Below are 26,374 nucleotides of genomic sequence, written 5' to 3' on the forward strand. Positions count from 1 at the left end.
CTGCAGCCCGCAGTGAAAAGAGCCAATCAGAGCAGAACTCCTCATTACTATTCATGACCCTTCCAAATAAGGTAAAAACAGACCATTTCATTCTAGGGCCAATTTATAGGGTTGGAAATTGACCTGTAAAACCTTTTCTGGACATTTTAAATGGCTTTTTAAGCCACATACCCTCTATGTAGATATCAGGGACAAAATTTTAATATTATTTCAACAAATTCTAGGGCACCTTTAAGAAAAAAAATGTTCAAGGAAAAAACTTTTAAATATGTCATTTTGGTGATCACAGATGATTTTTAAGGGTTGAAATTATTGACTACAGGGGGACTTTATGTAGGTTAACAACAAAAATGGCAACAAAAGGCAGCTTTTATTATGTTCGTTTTGGGATCGCTTGTTTCCAGTGATTTCTTTCTGATTAGTTTTCTGATAAAACTTCCATTTGTTGGTGAAATGATGGGTTTGTGTGACATTGTTCCAGAGAGGCTTGTTACGGCGGGTTAAAGTGAAGCGCCGGAGCCCGGCCCAGAATGTTGAAAGCCCTGTCTCGCACTAGCCCGGCTATTCACTCTCTGCTCCATTAGATGCATTGGCCCAAACACTCAATAGCATTCTGTTTTGAGTATTTTCTCCATTCATCTGATATCTTAAAACTCCCCTCAGATGTTTTACTGTAGTGTTTTTCCAGATCTTTTTGGAATCGACACACAAACCACTTCCAGTAGGGCAGCTCAGAGAGATCAGGGGTGATGCTCAAGTCTTCATAAACTCCTCCTGCTCTTCTGTATTCTCGACAAGGGAACTTTTCATCTGGTGCATTGAAATCCTGATCACTTGCCACTAATTTTGTGCAAACAACAGCACAGAGATACTTTGCTTGAGGGAAATGTCTTACATTAATTCCTCTCTCTCCGTGATGGTTTTCTATGGTGTTGGTGCAGACGTCTTTACGAATAGGACACTGAACCCAACAGCACTGACAGAAGTGATCAATCAGAAGCTCATCTGGTCTGAACTTATAGTCCAGATTTGCAGGAAAAGTCTTTGTGTTGAATCTACTGCTCATATAGGACATTACAGGAGGAAGTTCTTTTCTTATCACATCTTTTAGGAGGTTGAAATCATCAACATCATCATGTTTCACTCCACTGAGGTCTTTTTCAGAGAAGATCAGCTCATCTGAGAGCTGCTGTGTGAATCTCTTCAACCACAAACCAACATCTCCTCTGTTCACTTGAACATGTTCAGTAGATCCATGTGCTGCTTTCATGATCTTCTGCTGCAGGAGTTTAATGTTCTCCTTCATCTTGGGTAAAACACTTACACTGAACTTATCAGTGATGTACCGACTGACTTCATCTCTGATGAAACTCTTGAAGTGATCTCTGGTATTATGAATGTAGTTCATATATTTGTCAAAATCCTCCTCTTCTGCCAGTGTCTTCAGGATGTGTTTCTCCAGATCTGATCTGTTTCCATTCAGTGATTCACAATTTTTCATTATTTCATCTGTCAGATCTCTGGCAGTCTTCTTGTAGACACTCTGCTCAATGGGCTCTTTAAGTTTCTGACAGATGATCTCTCCAAAAATGGCAGCTGATGTTGCTCCATGACAGTATTTCTGCAAAATACTGTAATATTCTTCTCTCTTCCTCTCCAAATAGAGAACATGATCATTGGCTTCCTTGAACAGTCTGTGTTGGTCAGTGATCATCTTGTTTGCTCTCTTACTGATAGAAAGAACCAAATCCATGAAGAATTCAATCTTGAACACATAATTCACTGGTCTTTTCTGATGTTCTGTTACACTCTTCTTGATGTAATCTATGAGCTGTTGAATGCAGCTGATGTTGTATCCCATCCTTGAAATGTTAAATGACTGAATCATTCTGTCTGTCTGCTGAGCAATGTCTGTAACTAATGATCTTATTTCAGATTCATCTTCTGGAGAAAGAGTTTGAACAAATCCACATGTTTCTTTAACTGTTTTTGAGGACTTTCTGAAAATAACATATTGAGAGAATGTCGACACAGTAAAAATATCACAGGTCTCACTGCAATGGTATACAAGAGCACTTCTATAGATGTTTTTGAGGATCTCTCTCACATCTCTCATTATGTCAATGTCTTTGATTGGAGGAGTGTCTGAGATAATCATATTCACACTCTGTTCCCAACACAAATCAAATTCTTTCTTCAGTGTTTCTTCATTATTTGCTTTGTCTTTGAGTTGTAAGGCAAGCTCTTTGCTCTTTTCATAGAAAGTGTTTTCATGATTTGTCCTCTGAGCATCAATCTTTTTCTTCAGGTCTCGCTGCTGAAGAATCGCAGTTAATTTCCTCTTTGTTTCTCTCACAATGTTTTCCTGAAGCTCATACATTTTTATGTCAAATGATGATTTCCACTGAATCAGCATTTCTGCATCTGTGTCTTTCTCAAAGAATCCTGATATCGAGTTCTCCACTTCTTCACTTGTCTTCTTCAGTTCTGTTTGAAGATCAGTTTCCTCAACCTCATGAATTGCTTCATTTTCTATTTTGTTGTGTAGTTTGTTCTCAGTTTCCATCATGGCACTGCGAAGACTCCAGGACCACTTGCTGTATTCGGTCTCCAGTTTCCTGTAGGCTGAAATCTCCAGAGCAGTTCTGAAGCTGAAGATGAATCGTTCATTCAGTAATGCCTCACAGAGATCTTTAATACGATCTTTTAAGTCTACCAGCATCATTCCATGTGATTTTGAGGCATGAGACATAATAGTTTTCTTTAGTTCTTGAATATTCTCACAGTACTTTGGGTTTGGTGGTGCCATGGGTGGGTTTCCCTCCCAGAGCTGAGCAAAATACTTCACATCATTCTGAACATCAAATCTAATGACATCACTGAAATATTCTGCATCATAGACTTCCTCTTCTGCAGAAAGTTTTGTCATCTTATCCAGTGTCTGCAGCAGTCGTCTTCTTCCATCCATGTTTTTCTCTCCAGCTGTGATATCGGAGACGTTCTGATGCACAAACATACAGCTGGGATTCAGTCTGACCTTCTTCATCCTCAGGAAGGCCTGAACAACAATCTGAAGAATGTCCTGCATCTCAGATGGGTTTTCTCCAAAGATGTTGATCAAGGTTAGATTTGCAAGACCAACAACAAATGTTGCCAATTCAATATCATGATCTTTTGTTGATCTTCCAGACAGTTCTTGGGGACGGAGACCCTCAGTATCAACAACCAGAATATAGTCAAAGTTCATCTGTGTTTTCATCTCGTCTGAGACTTTGACCAGCTGCATGAAAGCTCCTCTGGTGCATCTGCCAGCACTGACGGCAAACTGGAGTCCAAACATGGCGTTCAGCATGGTGGATTTCCCAGAGCTCTGAATCCCTAAAACTGACAGCACAAAGACTCTCTGGTCTCCCAGTTTCTGGATGAGTTTATCTAGAACAGCAGAGATCCAGATCACAGGAACATGAGCAGCATCTCCATCCATCAGCTCCAGTGGAAATCCAGAGATCATCATCTCTGCTGCAAGACTCGGGAGAGAAGAGAAGTCAAACTGCAGATCTTTCTTGTTCTTCTTCACAGATGAACATGATTCGTAGATCTGACCGATCTCCCTCATGATGTGCTCCAAACCAAAGTCTGCGGCTTGAAGTTCCTCAGATATTCTCTCAAGTTCAGTTTGTTCAACCTTGAGTTGTTCAGATTCATCATGATTCCCTTTCAGTTTTAAGACTGTTGACCACATTTCATCGTATTTGTGATGTAGACCAGAAAGGTCACCTGAGATATATTCATCCAGGAAGATTCTGAGCCATTTAAGAAAATACATGTTGTTTGTAGCATGTGAGTTCATTTCTTTAATAAAGATCTTAATAAACTCCCTGATGTCAGATTCATGCTGCTGTTCACGGATTTTCTTCATCTCTGTTTTCTTTCTACTGATGTCCATTTCTGTCTCATTTGCTCGAGGTCGATGTAGTTGTTTGTTCTTCTGACTCCACTGACGCCACAGTTTCCCCTGATGAGGCAGAAATGATTCTTTGATTTCTGTCAGATCTTTCTTCTCCAGTAAACTCATCATCTGCTGTGCTGCTTCTCTTCCTCTCCTGCAGTCTTCATCATCTTCCTCATCTACTCTGATGTCTGAGTGTTTGGACACATCTTCAAGTCTGAAAGTGGAAGATGATTCTGAGAGACAAACATTTATGGTTCTTCTCAGTTCTTCAGGTACAACTGAATGATTTCTGTCTCTTAGACCAATCTTGTATTTCCTTTTCTTTACTTCAGTTACAGCAGATTCATTTTCAGTAAAAAGGCAAATGAATGGCTTTGAGTTCCTGTACATGTTTTGTATTATTGCTGCACTTTTGTCATTCATGTCCAGTTGTGATAGCAGAACAACATTGACTGAGGCCATTTCAGTGAGGATCTGCAGCTGTTTCTCATGATCTCCTGCATCACCGTGTAGATTACAGAACGCAACACAGTCTGTGAATTTATCATCTTTTGTCCCAGAGGGGCAGAACCAGGCGATCTCCACCACTCCATCCATCAGGACTCTGGTTCTGCTGCTGCCTGGGCAGTTCCTGTGGAAGAACGTGTTGTGTTTCTCATTGATCAGACTGTTTATCAGCTGAGACTTGGATGAAGACACAGAGCCAAACCTGAAGAAAGACACCATTGGAGTTTTTGCATTGCAGATCGGCTGGATTTGAATGATGGTTTCATTGTTTGTGTTTCTCATCTTCCAGGTCTTGTTGATTTGTCTGAATGTCCAGAGAGGAAACTCAATCTGTTGTGTGTCTGGATCAGGAACAAGCAGAGGCAGAGCGTACTGACACTGGGACAGTTTAGTGACCATCAGCTGCTTCAGGAAACTATCAGCACAATGAAACACGGCCATCTGAACATCCATCGGGTGAATGCGCTCAGAATGACTTGTTCCATCACTAGACAAAGACATTTCATGAAAAATATCACTTTCATCTTCAGATGAGTGATTGTTTCTTAGTTGAGTGTGATCTTCCTTGTTTTTCTCTTTAGTTTTAATGTATCTTGCTCTGTAGTTCATCATCAGTAGTTTTTGTAGGAAAGTCTGAATCAGCTCCTCTTCAGCACAAGACTCATGGGACTGTAGTGAATGAGCAAATATCTGAAGAACATCTGCAGGTCTCAGTTTATTGTGGTACCTGTCTTCAAGATGAAGTCTGTGAAATAGATGATATATTTGTTCTACTCTGCTCTGCTCTGTTCCAATGTCCTTGTTTTTTCTCTGTTAACAGAAAAAAACAATGAGATATTTATTATATTAAGTCTTTTCCAGTACTCAACCTTAAATAGTTCTGACAAAAATAAAATATTCTGTAATTGTATTACTCACCCAAAAGTTGTGCCAAATCCGTACAACTTTCGTTCATCTTTAGAACACAAATGAAGATTTTTTTTTTTTATGAAATCTGAGAGCTTTCTGTCCCTCCATTGACAGCTATGCAACTGACACTTTGACACTTCAAAAAGTTAATTAAAGAGATAATTTAAAAAAAAATCAATATGAGTTGAGCGGTTAAGTCCAAATTTGACCGACTTGACTTGATCTCTTTATATGATGAACAGATTGAAATGAGGTTCATTCTCGTAACACACGTGCTGTGTAACCTGTAAGAATTAACCTGTTCTTGGTGAAGCTCAAATGTGGTGTTTAACACGAGAATGAACCTCATTGGTTCTTGCAGAAGCTCAAACGTGCTGCGTAACACAAGAATGAACCTCATTGGTTCTTACGTAAGCTTAATCGTGCTTTAGCTCAAACGTACTGCATAGCACGGTAATGAACCTCATTGGTTCTTGTGGAAGCTCAAACATGCTGCATAACATGAGAATGAAGCTCATTGGTTCTTACAGAAGCTCAAGCATGCTGCGTAACACACGAGAATAAACCTAATTGGTTCTCGAAGAAGCTAAAATTTGCTGCGTAACAGAAGAATGAACCTCATTGGTACTTGAGGGAGCTCAAATGTGCTGCGTAACATAAGAATGAACCTCATTGGGTCTTGCTGAAGCTCAAACGTGCTGCGTAACACACGAGAATGAACCTCATTGGTTCTTGCAGAAGCTCAAATGTGCTGCGTAACATAAGAATGAACCTCATTGGGTCTTGCTTAAGCTTAATCGTGCCGCTTAACACGAGAATGAACCTCATTGGTTGTTGTGGAAGCTCAAACGTGCTGCGTAACACGAGAAAGAACCTCATTGGGTCTTGCGGCAGATCTGTGTAACACGAGAATGAACCTCATTGGTTCTTGTGGAAGCTCAAACGTACTCCATAACATGAGAATGAACCTCACTGGTTCTTGCTGAAGCTCAAATGTACTGCGTAACACGAGAATGAACCTCATTGCTTTTTGTGAAGCTCAAACTTTCTGCGTAACACGAGAATGAACCTCATTGGTTCTTACGTAAGCTCAAACGTGCTGCGTAACAGGAGAATGAACTCATTGGTTCTTACGGAAGCATAATCGTGCCAAGTAACATGAGAATGAACCTCACTGGTTCTTGCAGAAGCTCAAACGTGCTGCATAACACAAGAATGAACCTCATTGGGTCTTGCGGCAGATCTGTGTAACACGAGAATGAACCTCATTGGTTCTTGCTGAAGCTGCGTAACACAAGAATGCGTAACAGGAGAATGAACCTAATTGGTTCTTACGTAAACTCAAATGTGCTGCGTAACACGAGAATGAACCTCATTGGGTCTTGCTGAAGCTCAAACGTGCTGCGTAACACGAGAATGAACCTCATTGGGTCTTGCTGAAGCTCAAACGTGCTGCGTAACACGAGAATGAACCTCATTGGTCCTTGCTGAAGCTTAATCGTGCCACGTAACACAAGAATGAACCTCATTGGTTCTTGCAGAAGCTCAAACGTGCGGCGTAACAAGAATGAACCTCATTGGTTCTTGCTGAAGCTCAAACGTGCTGCGTAACAAGAGAATGAACCTCATTGGGTCTTGCGGCAGATCTGTGTAACACGAGAATGAACCTCATTGGTTCTTGCTGAAGCTGCGTAACACAAGAATGCGTAACAGGAGAATGAACCTAATTGGTTCTTACGTAAACTCAAATGTGCTGCGTAACACGAGAATGAACCTCATTGGTTCTTACGTAAGCTTAATCGTGCTGCATAACACAAGAATGAAACTCACTGGTTCTTAAGTAAGCTCAAACGTGCTGCGTAACACGAGAATGAACCTCATTGGTTCTTACGGAAGCATAATCGTGCCAATTAACATGAGAATGAACCTCATTGGTTCTTGCTGAAGCTCAAACGTGCTGCGTAACACGAGAATGAACCTCATTGGTTCTTACGGAAGCATAATCGTGCCAATTAACATGAGAATGAACCTCATTGGTTCTTGCTGAAGCTCAAATGTGCTGCGTAACATGAGAATTAACCTCATTGGTTCTTACGTAAGCTTAACCGTTTCGCGTAACACAGAAATGAACCTCATTGGTTCTCACGTAAGCTCAAACGTGCTGCGTAACAGGAGAATGAACCTCAATGGGTCTTGCTGAAGCTCAAAACGTGCTGCGCAACACAAGAATGAACCTCATTGGTTCTTACGTAAGCTTAATTGTGCTGCATAACACAAGAATGAACCTCACTGGTTCTTGCAGAAGCTCAAACGTGCTGCGTAACATAAGAATGAACCTCATTGGTTCTTGCAGAAGCTCAAACGTGCTGCGTAACACAAGAATTAAACTCACTGGTTCTTACGTAAGCTCAAACATGCTGCGTAAAAAGGAGAATTAACCTCATTGGGTCTTGCTGAAGCTCAAACATGCTGCGTAACACAAGAATGAACCTCATTGGTTCTTGCTGAAGCTCAAACGTGCTGCGTAACACAAGAATGAAACTCACTGGTTCTTACGTAAGCTCAAATGTGCTGTGTAACACACGAGAATGAACCTCATTGGTTCTTGCTGAAGCTCAAACGTGCTGCGTAACACAAGAATTAAACTCACTGGTTCTTACGTAAGCTCAAACATGCTGCGTAAAAAGGAGAATTAACCTCATTGGGTCTTGCAGAAGCTCAAACATGCTGCGTAACACAAGAATGAACCTCATTGGGTCTTGCGGCAGATCTGTGTAACACGAGAATGAACCTCATTGGTTCTTGCTGAAGCTGCGTAACACAAGAATGCGTAACAGGAGAATGAACCTAATTGGTTCTTACGTAAACTCAAATGTGCTGCGTAACACGAGAATGAACCTCATTGGGTCTTGCTGAAGCTCAAACGTGCTGCGTAACACGAGAATGAACCTCATTGGGTCTTGCTGAAGCTCAAACGTGCTGCGTAACACGAGAATGAACCTCATTGGTCCTTGCTGAAGCTTAATCGTGCCACGTAACACAAGAATGAACCTCATTGGTTCTTGCAGAAGCTCAAACGTGCGGCGTAACAAGAATGAACCTCATTGGTTCTTGCTGAAGCTCAAACGTGCTGCGTAACAAGAGAATGAACCTCATTGGGTCTTGCGGCAGATCTGTGTAACACGAGAATGAACCTCATTGGTTCTTGCTGAAGCTGCGTAACACAAGAATGCGTAACAGGAGAATGAACCTAATTGGTTCTTACGTAAACTCAAATGTGCTGCGTAACACGAGAATGAACCTCATTGGTTCTTACGTAAGCTTAATCGTGCTGCATAACACAAGAATGAAACTCACTGGTTCTTAAGTAAGCTCAAACGTGCTGCGTAACACGAGAATGAACCTCATTGGTTCTTACGGAAGCATAATCGTGCCAATTAACATGAGAATGAACCTCATTGGTTCTTGCTGAAGCTCAAACGTGCTGCGTAACACAAGAATGAACCTCATTGGTTCTTACGGAAGCATAATCGTGCCAATTAACATGAGAATGAACCTCATTGGTTCTTGCTGAAGCTCAAATGTGCTGCGTAACATGAGAATTAACCTCATTGGTTCTTACGTAAGCTTAACCGTTTCGCGTAACACAGAAATGAACCTCATTGGTTCTCACGTAAGCTCAAACGTGCTGCGTAACAGGAGAATGAACCTCATTGGTTCTTACGTAAGCTTAATTGTGCTGCATAACACAAGAATGAACCTCACTGGTTCTTGCAGAAGCTCAAACGTGCTGCGTAACATAAGAATGAACCTCATTGGTTCTTGCAGAAGCTCAAACGTGCTGCGTAACACAAGAATTAAACTCACTGGTTCTTACGTAAGCTCAAACATGCTGCGTAAAAAGGAGAATTAACCTCATTGGGTCTTGCTGAAGCTCAAACATGCTGCGTAACACAAGAATGAACCTCATTGGGTCTTGCTGAAGCTCAAACATGCTGCGTAACACAAGAATGAACCTCATTGGTTCTTGCTGAAGCTCAAACGTGCTGCGTAACACAAGAATGAAACTCACTGGTTCTTACGTAAGCTCAAATGTGCTGTGTAACACACGAGAATGAACCTCATTGGTTCTTGCTGAAGCTCAAACGTGCTGCGTAACACAAGAATTAAACTCACTGGTTCTTACGTAAGCTCAAACATGCTGCGTAAAAAGGAGAATTAACCTCATTGGGTCTTGCAGAAGCTCAAACATGCTGCGTAACACAAGAATGAACCTCATTGGTTCTTGCTGAAGCTCAAACGTGCTGCGTAACACAAGAATGAACCTCATTGGTTCTTGCTGAAGCTCAAACGTGCTGCGTAACACAAGAATGAAACTCACTGGTTCTTACGTAAGCTCAAATGTGCTGTGTAACACACGAGAATGAACCTCATTGGTTCTTGCTGAAGCTCAAACGTGCTGCGTAACACAAGAATTAAACTCACTGGTTCTTACGTAAGCTCAAACATGCTGCGTAAAAAGGAGAATTAACCTCATTGGGTCTTGCAGAAGCTCAAACGTGCTGCGTAACACAAGAATGAACCTCATTGGTTCTTGCTGAAGCTCAAACGTGCTGCGTAACACAAGAATGAAACTCACTGGTTCTTACGTAAGCTCAAATGTGCTGTGTAACACACGAGAATGAACCTCATTGGTTCTTGCTGAAGCTCAAACGTGCTGCGTAACACAAGAATTAAACTCACTGGTTCTTACGTAAGCTCAAACATGCTGCGTAAAAAGGAGAATTAACCTCATTGGGTCTTGCAGAAGCTCAAACATGCTGCGTAACACAAGAATGAACCTCATTGGGTCTTGCTGAAGCTCAAACATGCTGCGTAACACAAGAATGAACCTCATTGGGTCTTGCGGCAGATCTGCGTAACATGCGAATGAACCTCATTGGTTCTTGCTGAAGCTGCGTAACACAAGAATACGTAACAGGAGAATGAACCTCATTGGTTCTTACGTAAGCTCAAACGTGCTGAGTAACACAAGAATTAACCTCATTGGGTCTTGCTGAAGCTCAAACATGCTGCGTAACACAAGAATGAACCTCATTGGTTCTTGCTGAAGCTCAAACGTGCTGCGTAACACAAGAATGAACCTCATTGGGTCTTGCTGAAGCTCAAACGTGCTGCGTAACACAAGAATGAACCTCATTGGTTCTTGCTGAAGCTCAAACGTGCTGCGTAACACAAGAATGAACCTCATTGGTTCTTACGGAAGCATAATCGTGCCAAGTAACACGAGAATGAACCTCACTGGTTCTTGCAGAAGCTCAAATGTGCTGCGTAACACACGAGAATGAATCACGCAAGCGAACATGCGAAATCAAGCGAACATGCGAAATCAAGCGAACATGCGAAATCAAGCGAACATGCTCGACCTTCCGTTTACCACAAATAATAATAAATATAATAACTCATTACATTTATAAAGCGCTTTTTTCAGCACTCAAAGCACTTTACATGGAAGGAGGGAATATGATGATGCGACGGCAGCCATAATGCACCAGGGGCCGGTTTCACAAAGCTATTTTAGACCAGTCTATAGTGTTAGACAAGTCTAAAATTTGCTCATAGACTAGTCTAATGCAAGTTAGACTGTTTCACAAAAATAAAGACTGACTTAATTTAGACCAAAAAAATTAGACACCTTACCCCCAGGCTAACTTAGTTCTAAGACTCTATGTTACCTTGGCAACATTACAAACTGCCAAAAGAAAAGGGAAAATGGCTCATAATTTAAACATTTCTTCTTGTTACTACATTCCCAAGTAAAATGTCCTTGTGACTGTTAGGGCCGTTACATAGTCAACGCGAGCAACGATCGACGCGCTCCCTTTCATACGCAAGCGTCACGGGCGATGCGTGAAATGCAATACACTGTGACTGCTCAAACAGGGGGTAACGTTAGTAGAGTCATAGTGGAGTCATAGCTCTGAATGCCCGTATATTTCGCTTCAAACGCTCATGTTATACGCGCGTCCTAATTCGCCTTGGACGCGCGAATGGATTTAAAATGTTCAAGATAGACGTGTTTGGTGTGAACGCTGCATAATAACAGGCTGCGATGTCAAGATTGCAATGCTGGAATGTGTGTGTGTGTCAGAGAGAGAGAGAGGCACGGGCGCGATCGAACAGTGGAAACATAAAAACATACTGCGTCATTTATACTCTTCCAACAAACACATATTCTCCGCTGGGGTAAACTGCACTGAGCGGTTGAATGCGCTTACGCGATCCGCCATGTTTTTTGTTTTGAAAAGTGTCTGATTTTACCCAGAATGCACTGCAGTGTAGTCCTACTTAAGATAGTCAGAGTCTTAAGTGCTTTGTGCAATGGTCTGATTTAGATGTCTATCTGAAGTCTGACTATCTACTATATCTAAGCCATAGTCAAAGTCTATCTTTGTGAAACCGGCCCCAGAACGCGCACCACACACCAGCTTAATGGTGGAGAGTGATGTGTGAGTTGATAAATGTTTATACGAGAATATAAGCCTAAATTCAATCTTTTCATCATATAAAGCGATTGTGTCTCTTCAGAAAATTTGTACTAAACAGTTTGATTCTAATGGATTAGTTTTACGATCTATTTATGAACTTTAAGTGTCAGAAAACTCTCAGATTTCATCAAAAAGATCTTCATTTGTGTTCCATAGATGAACAAAAGTCTTGCGGGTTGGAAATTATATGAGAGCAAGTAATTGATGAAAGAATTTTTATTTTTGGATGAACTAAACTTTTAATACTAGGTTATTTGTACTTTGCTGAAAAACGCACTTGATTCAAATGAACAACTGATTAAAGCTACAATATGTAATTGTTTTGCCGCTAGAGGTCGCTAACCAATAACAAAGGCGTAGATTGATGACGCAGTGAATAAGCAGAATCATGGAACTTGCCGTCATGCTGATGGATCTAATAATGTTTTTGGATGAGTGATAACATTGATGTTTTTAACATGACAGTGGTATGAAGCTGGACACGATTGCTAAAGAGAGACAGATGTCAGATATACGCGAGATCCGCGTATATAAAGGAATGAGGACATTTCATTCCACCGAACTACCCGCAAGTGCTGAATTACTCACACAGGTCAGATTATTTGAAGAATTAAACTTGAGGTAATGCAGCGCTGTTTCACTTGGTCTAATGTTACACTATCACACTAAACAGCATTTGAGTGTGTTGAAAGTTATAATGTTATTCTATGTGTTAGTTTGTTGGCTATATGAGATTAGCAGTAAGCTAGATCAACATTAGAATAACATACTGATAATTTTCTAACATTTCATATAATGTTGAGCTTATAACATTGATTCGTTTTATGTACATTTGTTCACCTGTCTAATAAAGTACATGCAAGAGCAGCGTCTCTGTCAAGTCCAAGTTTGTCGCGAAGCTCTTGACATCTCGAAAACGCCACACCGATATTGATCCACGTTTTATTTCACCTTTTGTCCCAAAGTCTGCTTGCCATGATCTATAATGTTAAAACGAAACAACAACTGCGTGCCGCCAAACAATTACGCAGTTGTCCATATCTGTCGCCGTGGTTACTTTGGCACTAGGAGCGGAAACCAGGGATAATGCGGATATTACATCATTGACATGCGACAAGGGACGGGTACTATTTAAAATAGTAAAATTTATCTGAATTGACAAATTCTTGGAAACATTTAGGATAATGTAAGTACATAATTGAAAGAAATATATACAGTAACACTGTGCAAGTGGTTTTTGGACATTTTGATACAAATTATTACATATTGTACCTTTAAGTCATTGAAGTTGCAATAAGAGTAAGTAAAAATATTTCTGTACAGTTACTTAATGTATTTATTGCCAGGTGATATTTGATGAATGATCATCATACCTCTGTGGTAACTTTGATTACGTCACTGTCTACGGTATAGTTGAGTTTCCCCACCGCTGCACACTTGATGTCATACTCAGTTCCTGGTCTCAGATCAGTCAGAGTAACTGTGTGTTGATTCTTCAGCACAGGATCAGATCTCCAGACTGTGTCATGCTTCTGTTTGTACAGTAATCTGAGCTCCACTGTTGCAGGACATGATGGAGGAACCTTCAGAACCACACTCTGACCTTTGACCTCTTCAATGATTGGACAGGCTGGTGTGGATGGAGGAGTAAAGCAAACAACTTCATCACATTCACTTCCGTACAGAATAATGCAGGATCCAGGATGATTCTCCATTTCCTTTGAGGACACAATGAATCTGTCTTGTTTACAGCTATTTAAATTGATCAACTTCTTAAATATCTTCAAGTTGCTCCTCATGGTATTTTGGATCTCAGGAGTTAGCCAAGATTTTTGCTTGAAATCAAGGCTCTTCCCATCCGTTTCCCCTTGTGTTGAAGGACTCAGATAGGCAGTTTGTTGAAGAAGCACATCTGAGCAGTTCAGTGACGTGAATGTGTAACTGACTAGATTCCCGACCTCCAGATCCATCTTGATGAGATCAATGTTGTCTTTTACCTCAACGCTTTTCAGCTGTCTGAGGATTGTTTTAATGATCTCAGACTCTCTTTCTCTCTCATTCAGCCATTCTGCAAGATTACTTCCTCTAAATGGGGATTCATCATGTTCTTGTAGAAGATCATTCAGTTCAGTTTCCTTCATCACATTCCCACGGATGTTTGGCAGCAGAGAGCCGAGTGTCTTCACGAGTCTCAACTTGTACGTGTAGCAGTTTTGCTTCATTTTAAGTGCTGTATCATGGAATGCAGCAAATGTCAGAGCAGGTGAGTCTTTCAGAAAATCACTGCATTTCATCTCTGCTGTATTTAAACTCTCAATCACTGATTCTATCTTTATGATCAAATCCATGCTGATGTCTTTATGAAGTTTTGAAGCTCTTGAGTGAAGTTTGTCCAGAGGATAAAGCCAAACTCTCAGAGGAACCGTCAGCTCTTGGTTTTCTTTCAGCAGTTTTGGAAGATCAGCAAAAACCTTCAACGCATCTTCAAAAGAGATCGGGTTAGACGGTAGCTGGAAGTCGCCATAAAATGTACAAGTGAATTTTTTGACTGCAGCTTGCTGGCTGTGATTCACACTTAGATCAGCATTTGCACCCACTGCAATGATGCCCTGCAGTTTCTCAAGAGCCACTTTTAATTCTCCTTTTACTGATTTTTTGTTCTCAGTTGAAGAAACTTGTCTGTCAAACACAAAGCAGGCATCTGCTCCATACAGTATTGCTGTCACTACATGTGTGGCAATGTCATTATCATCATCAGGAATATTTCCAGAAGGCAAATGATTCACGGTCAGTTCTTCAAACCTGCTGGTTGAATGATAATGAAGCGTCAGTCTCTGCTGGTTGAAAGATGTCTTGGTGTCTTTGAGATATTTTGCTGCTCCACTAACATGGATGAGATCACCTAAAAGACTCAGTTTCAGTCCACCGTCAATATCTAGTAATTTAGATTTGTCCTGGATGGAGTCTGAAGCTGTAACATTGAATCCTGTATTAATTTGGGCACAAGAGCAAATATTCTGCTGCAGCTGCTCTTTATTCCAAAGTCTAATACCTGTAACAGGAAAAATGTGTTTTAACTCTCAACAGTGAATTTATTATAAATGCATTTCACATCAGAAAATAGTTTTCATTAAATCATAGTAATATATTGAATCTGTGATAATGTTATATTTTGGTACCTGGTATTAACATGTCCTTTCTGCAGTCGTACAGCATGCCGAGCTGGAAGGGTCTCCCAAGAGCTGCTGTTTCAATCGCATTCACTCCCACCGAATCCATACTAAAACCAAAACATGTCAGAGGAGAAACAGATCCGTGAGGTTTCAGCTACTGTTTGTGAAGTCACACATTAAAAGCTGCTGACAATGTTCAGTGTTCATCTGCTATCTGGGTAAAATACAGAGAGAGAAAAATGGAGAGAGAGAAAATCACATACCTTGGCAGGTTTGAGCTTGACATGGTATGTGAGTTTGAAGATTGACATTTATTTTAGGCAGTGTTGAAGTTTTTTGTAGAGGTATGTATAGCTCTGAGGGCATGCTGTCTTATTTTAAGTTATGATGTTTGTGACTGGGTTTTTTTTTTTTTTTTTTTGTATCCCTGAACATCATTATTTTGGTGTTTTTGTGGAGTTAACTGAAACAGTCTGTGTTACACCCTCTTTTGTGTGGACCAACATTGAATCAAAGTTGAAACTTAACATAATTTTTTTCTTCATCAGGTTTGCACCCTGACATAATATTATTTCAGTGATGAAAAATAGATCAAGATGGACATAAAATCGATATTTGTTCAACTTAAATTAAATCACTTATTTTACATTGAATCAACTTTAAAAATATCAAACCAATCTTGCTTTATGTACAGCAGGATTCAGTGTTGGTATTCAGGGCTTAGCCCTGAAATGTTTCTCTTCCTATTTGAAAGATAGGACTTTTTCAGTCAGTTTAGGGGATTATTTTTCTTCCGTTGCACCTCTTGTGTGTGGGGTTCCACAGGGCTCTATACTGTGACCAATTTTATTTTCCCTTTATATGCTTCCTCTCGGTTTGATTTTTGAGGAATTTGGGATTCAGTATCATCTGTATGCGGATGATTCTCAAATTTATTTACCATTGAAACATGGGCATAAATGTGCCATTCAGTCTCTTCATGCATGTTTGGCCAAAGTTAAGTGTTGGCTTGCGAATAACTTTCTCCAATTAAATAAGACCGAGATGATTTTATTTGGAAATAAGGGGTGTGTGGATGATTACATTTACATTTAGTCATTTAGCAGACGCTTTTATCCAAAGCGACTTACAAATTAGGACTAAATTAAGCGAGTCATCATGAAGAGGCAAAAATAACGCAAGAAGTGCTCAAAATACGAAGTTCAGGCATTATTCAGAGTAGCATAAGCCCGATAAGTGAGGTTTTAAAGAGAAAGTTTTTTTTTTTTTATGCGGTTAAAGGTATAGTTCACTTTGAAATAAAATTTTGGTATGTTTTAGCTTACCTCAAGGGCATCCAAGATGTAGGTGTCTTTTTTTTCGCAGTAGTTTCAATTTTGATGTTTTTAGGTCAAACCGTTCTAGTCTGTCAGTCATTTCATGCAGGTCTATGGTCACTGTCTCAAAGAGCATGCACAAAGTCCAAATTAAAACAATTCCCCATCGTCCAAATTAAACAATTCCCCATCGTAAGTACACGTTGATGGCCTAAGACACGAAACGAGCAGTTTGTGTGAGAAAACGAGCAGTATTTATATCGTTATTACCTCTTGAACACAGCCGCGTCCAAATGATCTGAGGGCGCGGGCGGGTATAGATATATACATAGATGTCGCCTTGGCTACTGTTTCGTTCCAATGAACTGCAGTAGCGAAGGCGACATCTAGATCTATGTGTGTTGATCCTTCAGCACAGGTTCAGATCTCCAGACTGTGTCCTGCTTCGGTTTGTAGTGTGGTTCTGAAGGTTCCTCCATCATGTCCTGCTACAGAGGAGCTCAGATTACTCTCAGACCTTTGACCTCTTCAATGATTGGACAGGCTGGTGTGGATGGAGGAGTAAAGCAAACAACTTCATCATATTCACTTCCGTACAGAATAATGCAGGATCCAGGATGATTCTCCATTTCCTTTGAGGACACAATGAATCTGTCTTGTTTACAGCTGTTTAAATTGATCAACTTCTTAAATATCTTTAAGTTGCTCCTCATGGTATTTTGGATCTCAGGAGTTAGCCAAGATTTTTGCTTGAAATCAAGGCTCTTCCCATCCGTTTCCCCTTGTGTTGAAGGACTCAGATAGGCAGTTTGTTGAAGAAGCACATCTGAGCAGTTCAGTGACGTGAATGTGTAACTGACTAGATTCCCGACCTCCAGATCCATCTTGATGAGATCAATGTTGTCTTTTACCTCAACGCTTTTCAACTGTCTGAGGATTGTTTTAATGATCTCAGACTCTCTTTCTCTTTTATTCAGCCATTCTGCAAGATTACTTCCTCTAAATCGAGATTCATCATGTTCTTGTAGAAGATCATTCAGTGCAGTTTCTCTTCATCTAAGATTATCTAGTCCCGGGCCCAGGCAAGACTGTCAGCTGGCCTGCATTGCTACACATTCTTTGGCTGTCTTGACAGTAAGTTTTAAGTTAAGGTCACTTCCTCTTACTCATTAGATGAACACAAGTTTTTAAGTTTACTTTAAGCGGAGCGAATTAGTTGAGCTAACTTAAAAGGTTGAATGCGTTGAAGGAGGAACACATGATTTTGACATGGTTGTTTGATACATATTGTTTTAGATATAATATTAGAATAAATTTAACATGCATTGTGTGTTACACCACATACAGCACGTTTAGAGAAAGTAACAGCACTTAGTTAGAAATGTGTCAAAAAAATAAAAAGTCCTAACTTCTTTACAGTCAAATCTGAATATTCTAGCAAAAAAAAAGAAAATGAAAATGATGGACAATTAATATAGCCAATTCTGGTGTTGGACTCAGACAAGAAATATGAAGAGACTTATTATTGCGATATTAAAATGCTACTGTGGTTCCTTGAAGTTCTACTGGAATTATCAAAGTCATCTGTAACGATACTGCTGAAAAGTTATGATCCACGCGCAGGTTTATTTGAAAGAGAAAAGGGAGTAATCTACAATCCAAATGGCAGTGTGCAAAGTCCAAAAACAAGCATGAAAACCAAAGAATGAAACCAAGCAAAGCGAACAAATTCAATACTGAATGTGAAATGAAGTAGTTACACTAATATCACAACCATCACAACACAAAAATGTTTTTGGAAAATGTAAAAATGAATGTGCTCAAGATGATTTCTCCCAATGTACCTGAACTCACCCTTCAGTTTGAATTTGAGCTTGAGCTTTAAAACTGACAATCCAACACACAATGTCCTCATAAGAACCAACAAAACTTCCGGCAGCTGCTCCTAAAAAACCTCCATACCGACTCCAGTCACGAGCTCGTTTTGCACTACATGGAAGTTGTTCTTCAGCCTCTTTTAAAGCCTTAGCCACTTCTCTCTCAAGCTTTATAAGATATTCACGCTCTGCTTGTTCTCTAGTTTCACGTTGAATTTTCTCCTGGAGTTTTTGTTTTTCTTTCTCGTGCTTTTCTTCTAGGTATTTTATGAAGTTCTCTTGCTGCTCTCCTAAAACCTTTTCTTTTCTTTTATTATCTTCTTCAAACAGTTTCTGCTGCTCCTCCAGTTTTTTCTGCAGCTCTTTTTGTAGGTTTTCATCTTTTTCTTTCTTGATCTCCTCTTCTTTCTTTTTGAATTCTTCTTCACTTTTTCTCAGTTCATTCTGCATCTCTTGTCTTTCTCTCTCATTTTCTTTCTTCATTTGTTCTATTTCAGCTTCATATTTGGTTTTCAGCTCTTCTTCTTTTCTCTTGTTCTCTTCTTCTTTCTCTTTCAGTATTCTCTCTTGTTCATCTTTGATGTTCTTCTCCACCAGCTGGAACATCTCGTTGGTGTAGTAACTCCCACCATTTGCTTTTACCAAACAATCAATCTTATCGAACAGCTCAGAAACCTGCTTTCAATCTTTAGTCTCAATGTTATTAATCACATGGTATCTCTTACCACACTGCTGGATGATGCTCTTTAAACTATCATCATCTTCAATAAATTCTTCAACCCTTGTTCCTCTAAGATCATCTCCTCTGGTGAAAAGCACCATGGTGTACATTCTGGATTTGTCTCCAAAAGTCTCCTGGATCATCTTCACTGCATCTTTCTCCTCTTGAGTGAATCGTTGTCCCAGTTGAATCACCAGCAGAAACACATGTGGACCAGGTGCCGCCATTGAGACGCACTTCACAATCTCCTTTCTAGTCTCAACATTATCAACTCCAGTATCAAACAGGCCTGGAGTGTCGATCACAGTGATCCGTCTTCTGTTGAACTCAGCTGTTTCTTTCTCACACTCTCGGGTCACTGAGCGTGAAGTCATTTTTGATTTAAAAGCTGTCTTTCTCAGTATGGTGTTTCCTGTTGCACTCTTCCCAACACCCGTCTTTCCCAGCAAAACAATCCGCACACCAATATCACCGTGTGTTAAACCTGCAAACAACAAGAGAAGAACAGTTATTACAGTGAAACACACTTGCTAATATCACATTTGCTGAAGCAACCACGCCATAGTTTCTACAACACAGCTCTATATCAGTGAGAGCTGTGCTTACCAGTTGAGGTAATGGGCAAATTCATTACATCAGAAAAAACATATACTAGCTACACACACACACATATATATATATATATATATATATATATATATATATATATATATTTTTTTTTTTTTTTTTTTTTTTTTTTTTTTTTTGTTTCTCGGTACTTTTTCTGTTTGTCTTGCGCTTTGGACTTGTCTGCCTTGTTTGGACAGTTTACCCTGGCTTCTAACCTTGCCTGTTTTTCTATGCTGCCTGCTGATTCATTAAACACTTTGCACATGAAAATTGCAATGTTATGGTGCAATCAAGTCATGTTGGAAAGATCATATTCATGAGTTGTTATCATTTAATTTTTTTATTTACTGTCAATATAAATTCAATTATGCTTTTTACATGTACAGTAACACTATCTAAGGTGCATGTACAAAATACAACAGTATTTACGATACGATTTTAAGATTGTATGATACGATTGTAAGAGCGTAATTAAAATATGTCTGGTTTGAGACCGGAAACCAGACAAATTCAATTTACAAATGGCCTCGCCTCTCTTACAATAAAAATAATAAGGTAGATATTTAATTTTAAATGTACATTATATCGTATCATAAATACTGTTGTATTTTGTGCATGCACATTAAATAGTGTTACCGTAAATGTAAAATAAAGAATAATTGAATTTATATTGACCAAATAATTGAATGTATATATATGTGTATATATATATATGTATGTATGTGTGTGTATATACACACACACATATATATATGTAAGGGTTAATGCCCGACGAGGTGTCCATTATCAGGTTTTAATGGACGACGGCGAGGCGTGAACCGTCCGACGCGCAGCGGAGGACGGTTGCCTCCGCCGAAGTCCATTAAAACCTGATAATGGACACCTCGAAGGGCATTAACCCGCTTATACCAAGGTTACTTACGAAAGAAAGAAATATTTAATCAATTAATATTACTTTAATGTGTTTTAGAGTAAAAATCGTGAGGGTTTTGATTAATTAAGTCGAGCGCACTATTTAATATCTCCCGTATACAGGCGTTGCCAAGCAACGTGGCCACAGCGACCCGACCGCAGCCGTTGATCAGTGAGTTTGAGCCAGCGCAATCATTTAGAACTGTCATCAGGCAAATTGACGGGACGCCTTTCCTAGGTGTCCATTATCACTTTTTAACGGACACCCTGCAGCCAATCAGAATCGAGTATTCACCCAGACCATGGTATAATATATATATATATATATATATATATATATATATATATATATATATATATATATATATATATATATATATATATTAAATTTACAGGATCTACATACATTTTATAAAAACATAAAGCAAAAACACACCCACTGCACATTACATTTGAATCATTTTGTTAAAAAAAAAAAAAATCTTGCTGAACATTTTTTAGAAAAGGTACATCAACATTTTGCTTTGATCAAAGTGACTTCCCAACTTCTTAGGAGGATTTGAACACATAACGACAAACATCAACACACTTTCATGAACTCATACCTGATTGAGTTTTCATCATAGATCTTCTCAGTTCCTCTATTTCGGCTCTGTGTTTGTTTTTCTCCAGTTCTACTCGATCCTGAAGGTACATGAAGGTGGTGTATAAACGTTCTTTGTTCTCTTGTATCATGTTCTCCACATCCTGAAGTAGAGCTGGAACCTGTGAGCTGTTCTCCAGAACAAAACGATGACCTCCAAGTGTTTGAAGAAACGTCTCAGTAGCTGAAGTATTATATAGACTTTTAGAATTAATCCATTTACTAATCATGCTCTTCTCTTGGATTATGAGAACCATGAAGTGGTTTTCGAATACTGACCTGAATATCCTCTGGATCTCCTCTATTTCTGCTTTGTCTTCATCAGGCAGTGGAGCATCAGGAACAACGAGGAGGAAAACATGAACTCCAGGATCACAGAGAGACACACAGCGGAGAGTCTGACGCATCACTTCCTCCTCTGAGAGCCGATTGAGAGCTGGAAGCTCCACCAGACTGATCACACGTCCATGAAGCTCCAGGTTTCTCCTCACACACTCTTTCTCTTTCAGGTGTAAGGGGGGAAGAAACTTCTTTTTTCCTCTTATAAGTTTTGATACGGAGGCCTTCAGTCTTCCATCACTTCCACATAACACAAAACACAGCTTCTGTTTTCTGCTCACGCATACACTTCCTTAAACCACAACAACAAAATAGGTTACTGCAGCATTTTTAGATATATTATTACTATGATTATTATTATTATTTTAATTTAGTATGTTACATCAATTAAAAAACTTGCCTATATTTATAAACTTACTCTTTGCTTGATAATCCTCCAGTCTGGTCTCTGGATTCCTAACTGTAAAAAAAAAAAGTGTGAATATATATATATATATATATATATATATATATATATATATCATTGCCTCACTTGTGGGGCTTCCTGCAATTCTTAGTTAAACATTTAAACTCAAATTTGCTCTGCATATATCTAGTATAAGATATGATACACTTTACAATAAATATATCACGATTCAATACACAATTATGCATCATGGCTTAAACTTTGTTTAACTGTAGTTTTGTTTACATGAACTGCTTCTTTATCAGTTTAACTGTGATTGATCACATGGTGCTTCTGCTTTGAGTATACCTCTGATCTATCAGGAATAACTAAATCAATCAAATGGCTACAGAAAAATAATTGACAAGTTGTCCTGCATTACACTGTAAGAAAGATACTGTAGTCTGTTCATTGTCATTCAGATGTTAGGTGTGTACAGGGACATAAAACTGTCAATACTACTACCAATAGTGTGTCAAAATCACAGTTTTTTGCTATGCACTCTACCCAAGTTAAATGTTATACAATGTAAGTCCCTAATATTCAATAACCCAGTGTCTGAATATGGATGAATATGTTATTTCAAATGTAGGAATACTTACAATAAGATATTAGGGGTATATTATGAAGAAACCCTTTTGCTTCCTTTTTCTCAGTAGGAGTTTCTAGGTGTTTTCCATCATCGTCTTCCTCTGTTCTGAGGGAAGCAAAGGACCTGTTGTGATCTTCATCTACCGATGATCCTTCTGCATAATCGTATAGTTCACATGTGAGAAATTCTTCACTGTTCTCTCTGAGAATCTCCTCTATTCGTTGCGATATTATAGAGCACCATTCCTCTGTTTCATGTTCAAGCTGCAGATGTCCTCCTCCACATTCGGCATTAAACTGTTGAATTGATTCATTAGCTTTCACAGGTGCACCTATAGCGTCGTGTGTCTCTTCATCAGTCGTGATCACAATGGTGCGTTTAATCGCCTCTTCACTGAATTCTCTCAGGATACTTTTCACTCTGTATCTGTCTTCTTCAGTGAAGTCATTGTGTTGCAGTACGAGTATGAAGACATGAGGTCCTGGATCAGACAGAGACACACACTCTCTCACTGTGTGTGTGATGTGACGGAGTGACAGATGACTCTGGAGCAGCTGAGGACTGTTGATGACCATCACATGTCTTTCCTTCAGTCTTCCCATGACTCTCTCTACAACATCTGGAAGAGCTTCACTGTCAAACGCTGCTCTTCCCAACAGGACGTTTCCCAATTGACTGTTTTCTGACACACTCTTCCCCAGAAGAACAATCCTCAGATCGCTTACTGAAACACACACACACACACACACACACACACACACACACACACACACACACACACAAAGACATTTAAACATTCACCACAGGAGAACAGCAAATCAAACATCGTTGTAGTGAATTCTACCCTTTAAGAGGCCATTTACACAACACCGTTTTCAACTAAAACTGAAAACTTTTAATGCGTTTTGACTGATGTTACATGACTACATGTTTTGGGGGCCTGAAAATGCAAAAAACACCCAAGCTGGATCTGCTACCAAGCAAGGGCAACAATAACACTGCTAACTCTGAGGTAAAGCCACTTGGTGAACAAGCATGCCCACTACTAGTGCACTGAAAAAAATGATACTTTGGATTAACTTAAAAAAACTGATGTAATTTGTTGCAGCTAACTTTTTTAGATTTTCTCAAATTGTATTTATGATTTAGTTAAAACCATGAATTTTGATTTAATGGCAAACCAAAAATGTAATTTTTTCCAACTCAAATCAACTCAACTCAAGAGTGTTAAAGTTAATGAGATAATTAAGTGATTAATTGAGTGATGATTGAGCATTATTGAAGACACCTGATATTAACAAGCAGAATCACTGAAGGAGAAAATCACTAATTGTAAGTCACCGTTATGGTGATCAGTGTTTGCTTTAGTTGGACTCTTGACCCTTATATGTTTACTTTAAATTTTGCTTGTCTGCTGTTATTGATTTATAACAGTCAGATGAACAAGGAGACAGTATGATCTAATGGTGTTGGTTATATTTTGACATAATCATGTTGTGATCCAAAAAATGAAACTTATTGAGATAGTTTGGTTTAACTTGTTAATTACAGCAGCTCTGTGATTCTACAGCCTATGATTTTCAGTATTTATCATATAATCCAAAATATTTATTAAACATTGTTTCATTTAAAACACAGACATCAATAATCAGCCTGTGAATCTCAACAATGGTGACAATAATAAAGCATGTTGCAGTGGCTGCCACCAATCACAACTCATTAATGGCTCCCATCATGCATTGCGGTATGAATAAATTATGATCTGAATTGTCTATGTAATTTACTTTTCCTAATTGAATATTCTACTCGTCACCATTGTTGAGATGCATAGACTGAATCTGTCTGTGAGTGCCTAAAAAAAGTTTTGTTTTTTTTTTCAAAACAACTTTTAAGAAATCGTTTGTATTATATCTAAAATTCTGGATATTTATGCAGAATCACAGTTATTCTGTGATCAACAACATAAATCTTCGTCAGGAATAAGGGTCTTAATGAGTTCAGTAATCAAGTTCAAATGATGATTGTCATAATACAACCAACACCATCAGATCCCTTTTTTTCTTTGTTCATCTGGCAGTTATAACTCAGATACAACAGCCAAACAAAATCTAAAGTTAATAATATAAGGGCCAAGAGCCCAACTAAAGCAAACACTGATCACCATAACAGTAACTTACAATTTGTGATTTTCTCCTTCAGTGATTCTGCTTGTTAACATCAGGTGTCTTCAATAATGATCAATCATCACTCAATTAATCACTTAATTATCTCATTAACTTCAACACTCTTGAGTGTTAATTTAACACTGTAGTTTTTGCTGTGTACTTTGGGTTAAGGTAAAACGTTGAGTTGGAAAAAATAATAATTTTGGTTTGACATTAAATCAAAATTTATGGTTTTAACAAAATCATAAATACAATTTGAGATAATCTAAAAAAAAATTATCTGTAACAAAATTACATCAATTGTTTTAAGTTAATCCAAAGTATAATTTTTTTCAGTGATGTGTAACACTTACTTTGAGGCAAAGTGAAAACAGAAGGTATAAACTGAAAATCACAATTTTCCATTAGACCAAGTAAATATATATTTTGAATGAATTGCACTGATGTTTCACTTTTTTTCAGTGTGTTCACACTCCCAAATACCTTTATACTTTACTACAATTGCATTACTCATCACAGATAGTAAAGAGGTCATATAATTATCAAAACATGTTGTCAAGTAGAGAGTACAAATTGTTAATATCTCTGATAATCAGTAAGTAGCCAAAAATATACTTAAGTACAGTAAATACATTTACTCAAATAATTTAAACCAGTGTTTAAATCCAACATCCCAGTTGTTAAACAAAAGTGAACAAAATATTTGAGTTTGAATTAATCTCGTCCGTTTTTAAGTGGATAAACTGCCTATAATTTCCACAGAATCTTCATATAATTGTTTATGGTGTTAGAACTTACTCTCAGGAGGTGGATCTATGCTCCATCTGCTGCGAAAAGGATCAATCACTGAAACAAAAGTCTTGCATCACAATTGACTGTCACCACAATAACACAAATTACATTTGAACGATTCTTACAAGCAGCAATACTGGGCAAAGTAAAAGTGTGAATTGCTGAGGTAGGGAGCAGATTAGAAAATAAACACTTTAGAATTTGCTGTGTTATTATGGCATTGTAAAAATCAAAGAACATAAAAACAAAAACCATAATAGAAAAACAACAATAAAAAAGTAATCTGTCAGTTAACTTTGTTGTGACTCGTCTTGACACGAACTCGCTGTAGCAAGAAACGTTAGTGTAAAGTCGGTGTTAGTGTCATTAAACACAGGCCTGCAGCACAACAGCACAGTCAACACCTTTACAGAAAAACAAAAAAATGTTTAGTGTGTTAAGTGAGATCCGTAGTCAATAAGAGTGGTGGATATGTGAAGAAACATGTTAGTACACATATCTCGGTTAGCTAAAGTCAAAGCTACACGCACTCTGTGCCATTATATCACCAGCTCCGTTAGGTTTCTGAACCGAAAGCGTAAACCGAGAAGACAAGCTCACACGCGCCCTCCTGTGGAGACTTTAAAGCACAAGGACAGATTCTGCACTTCTAACAAACAAGCAAATCACTCTCATTTTGTGGCTGTCTGATCTACTAAACACGAATTATATAAACTGAAATATAAAACATGTAGCCTATGATATAAACGGTGAACCCAAATGCTTCACCAAAACGAGTGCATTATGTTAAAATTCTAGATAACATTAATTAACATTATGTTTGAATGCATTAACTAACGTGAACTAACAATGAGCAATACATGTTCCAGTATGT

At 38.7% G+C, this 26,374-nt stretch overlaps 1 protein-coding gene across 1 annotated transcript; it reads right to left on the reverse strand.

Moving 5' to 3' along the window:
* Nucleotides 1–392: 392 nt before the first annotated feature.
* On the reverse strand, nucleotides 393–26,069 carry LOC308695350 (uncharacterized protein). Its single transcript, XM_081373468.1, is given in 10 exon segments — nucleotides 393–5,269; nucleotides 13,290–14,968; nucleotides 15,096–15,196; nucleotides 18,260–18,963; nucleotides 18,967–19,487; nucleotides 21,130–21,798; nucleotides 21,925–21,966; nucleotides 22,554–23,267; nucleotides 25,507–25,554; nucleotides 26,031–26,069. Coding segments are annotated over 10 exon segments (9,177 nt in total). The 5' UTR covers nucleotides 26,041–26,069; the 3' UTR covers nucleotides 393–580.
* Nucleotides 26,070–26,374: the final 305 nt, after the last annotated feature.

This window comes from Scardinius erythrophthalmus (genome assembly GCF_964197995.2).
Source record: "Scardinius erythrophthalmus genome assembly, chromosome: 1".
NCBI lineage: Eukaryota > Metazoa > Chordata > Actinopteri > Cypriniformes > Leuciscidae > Scardinius > Scardinius erythrophthalmus.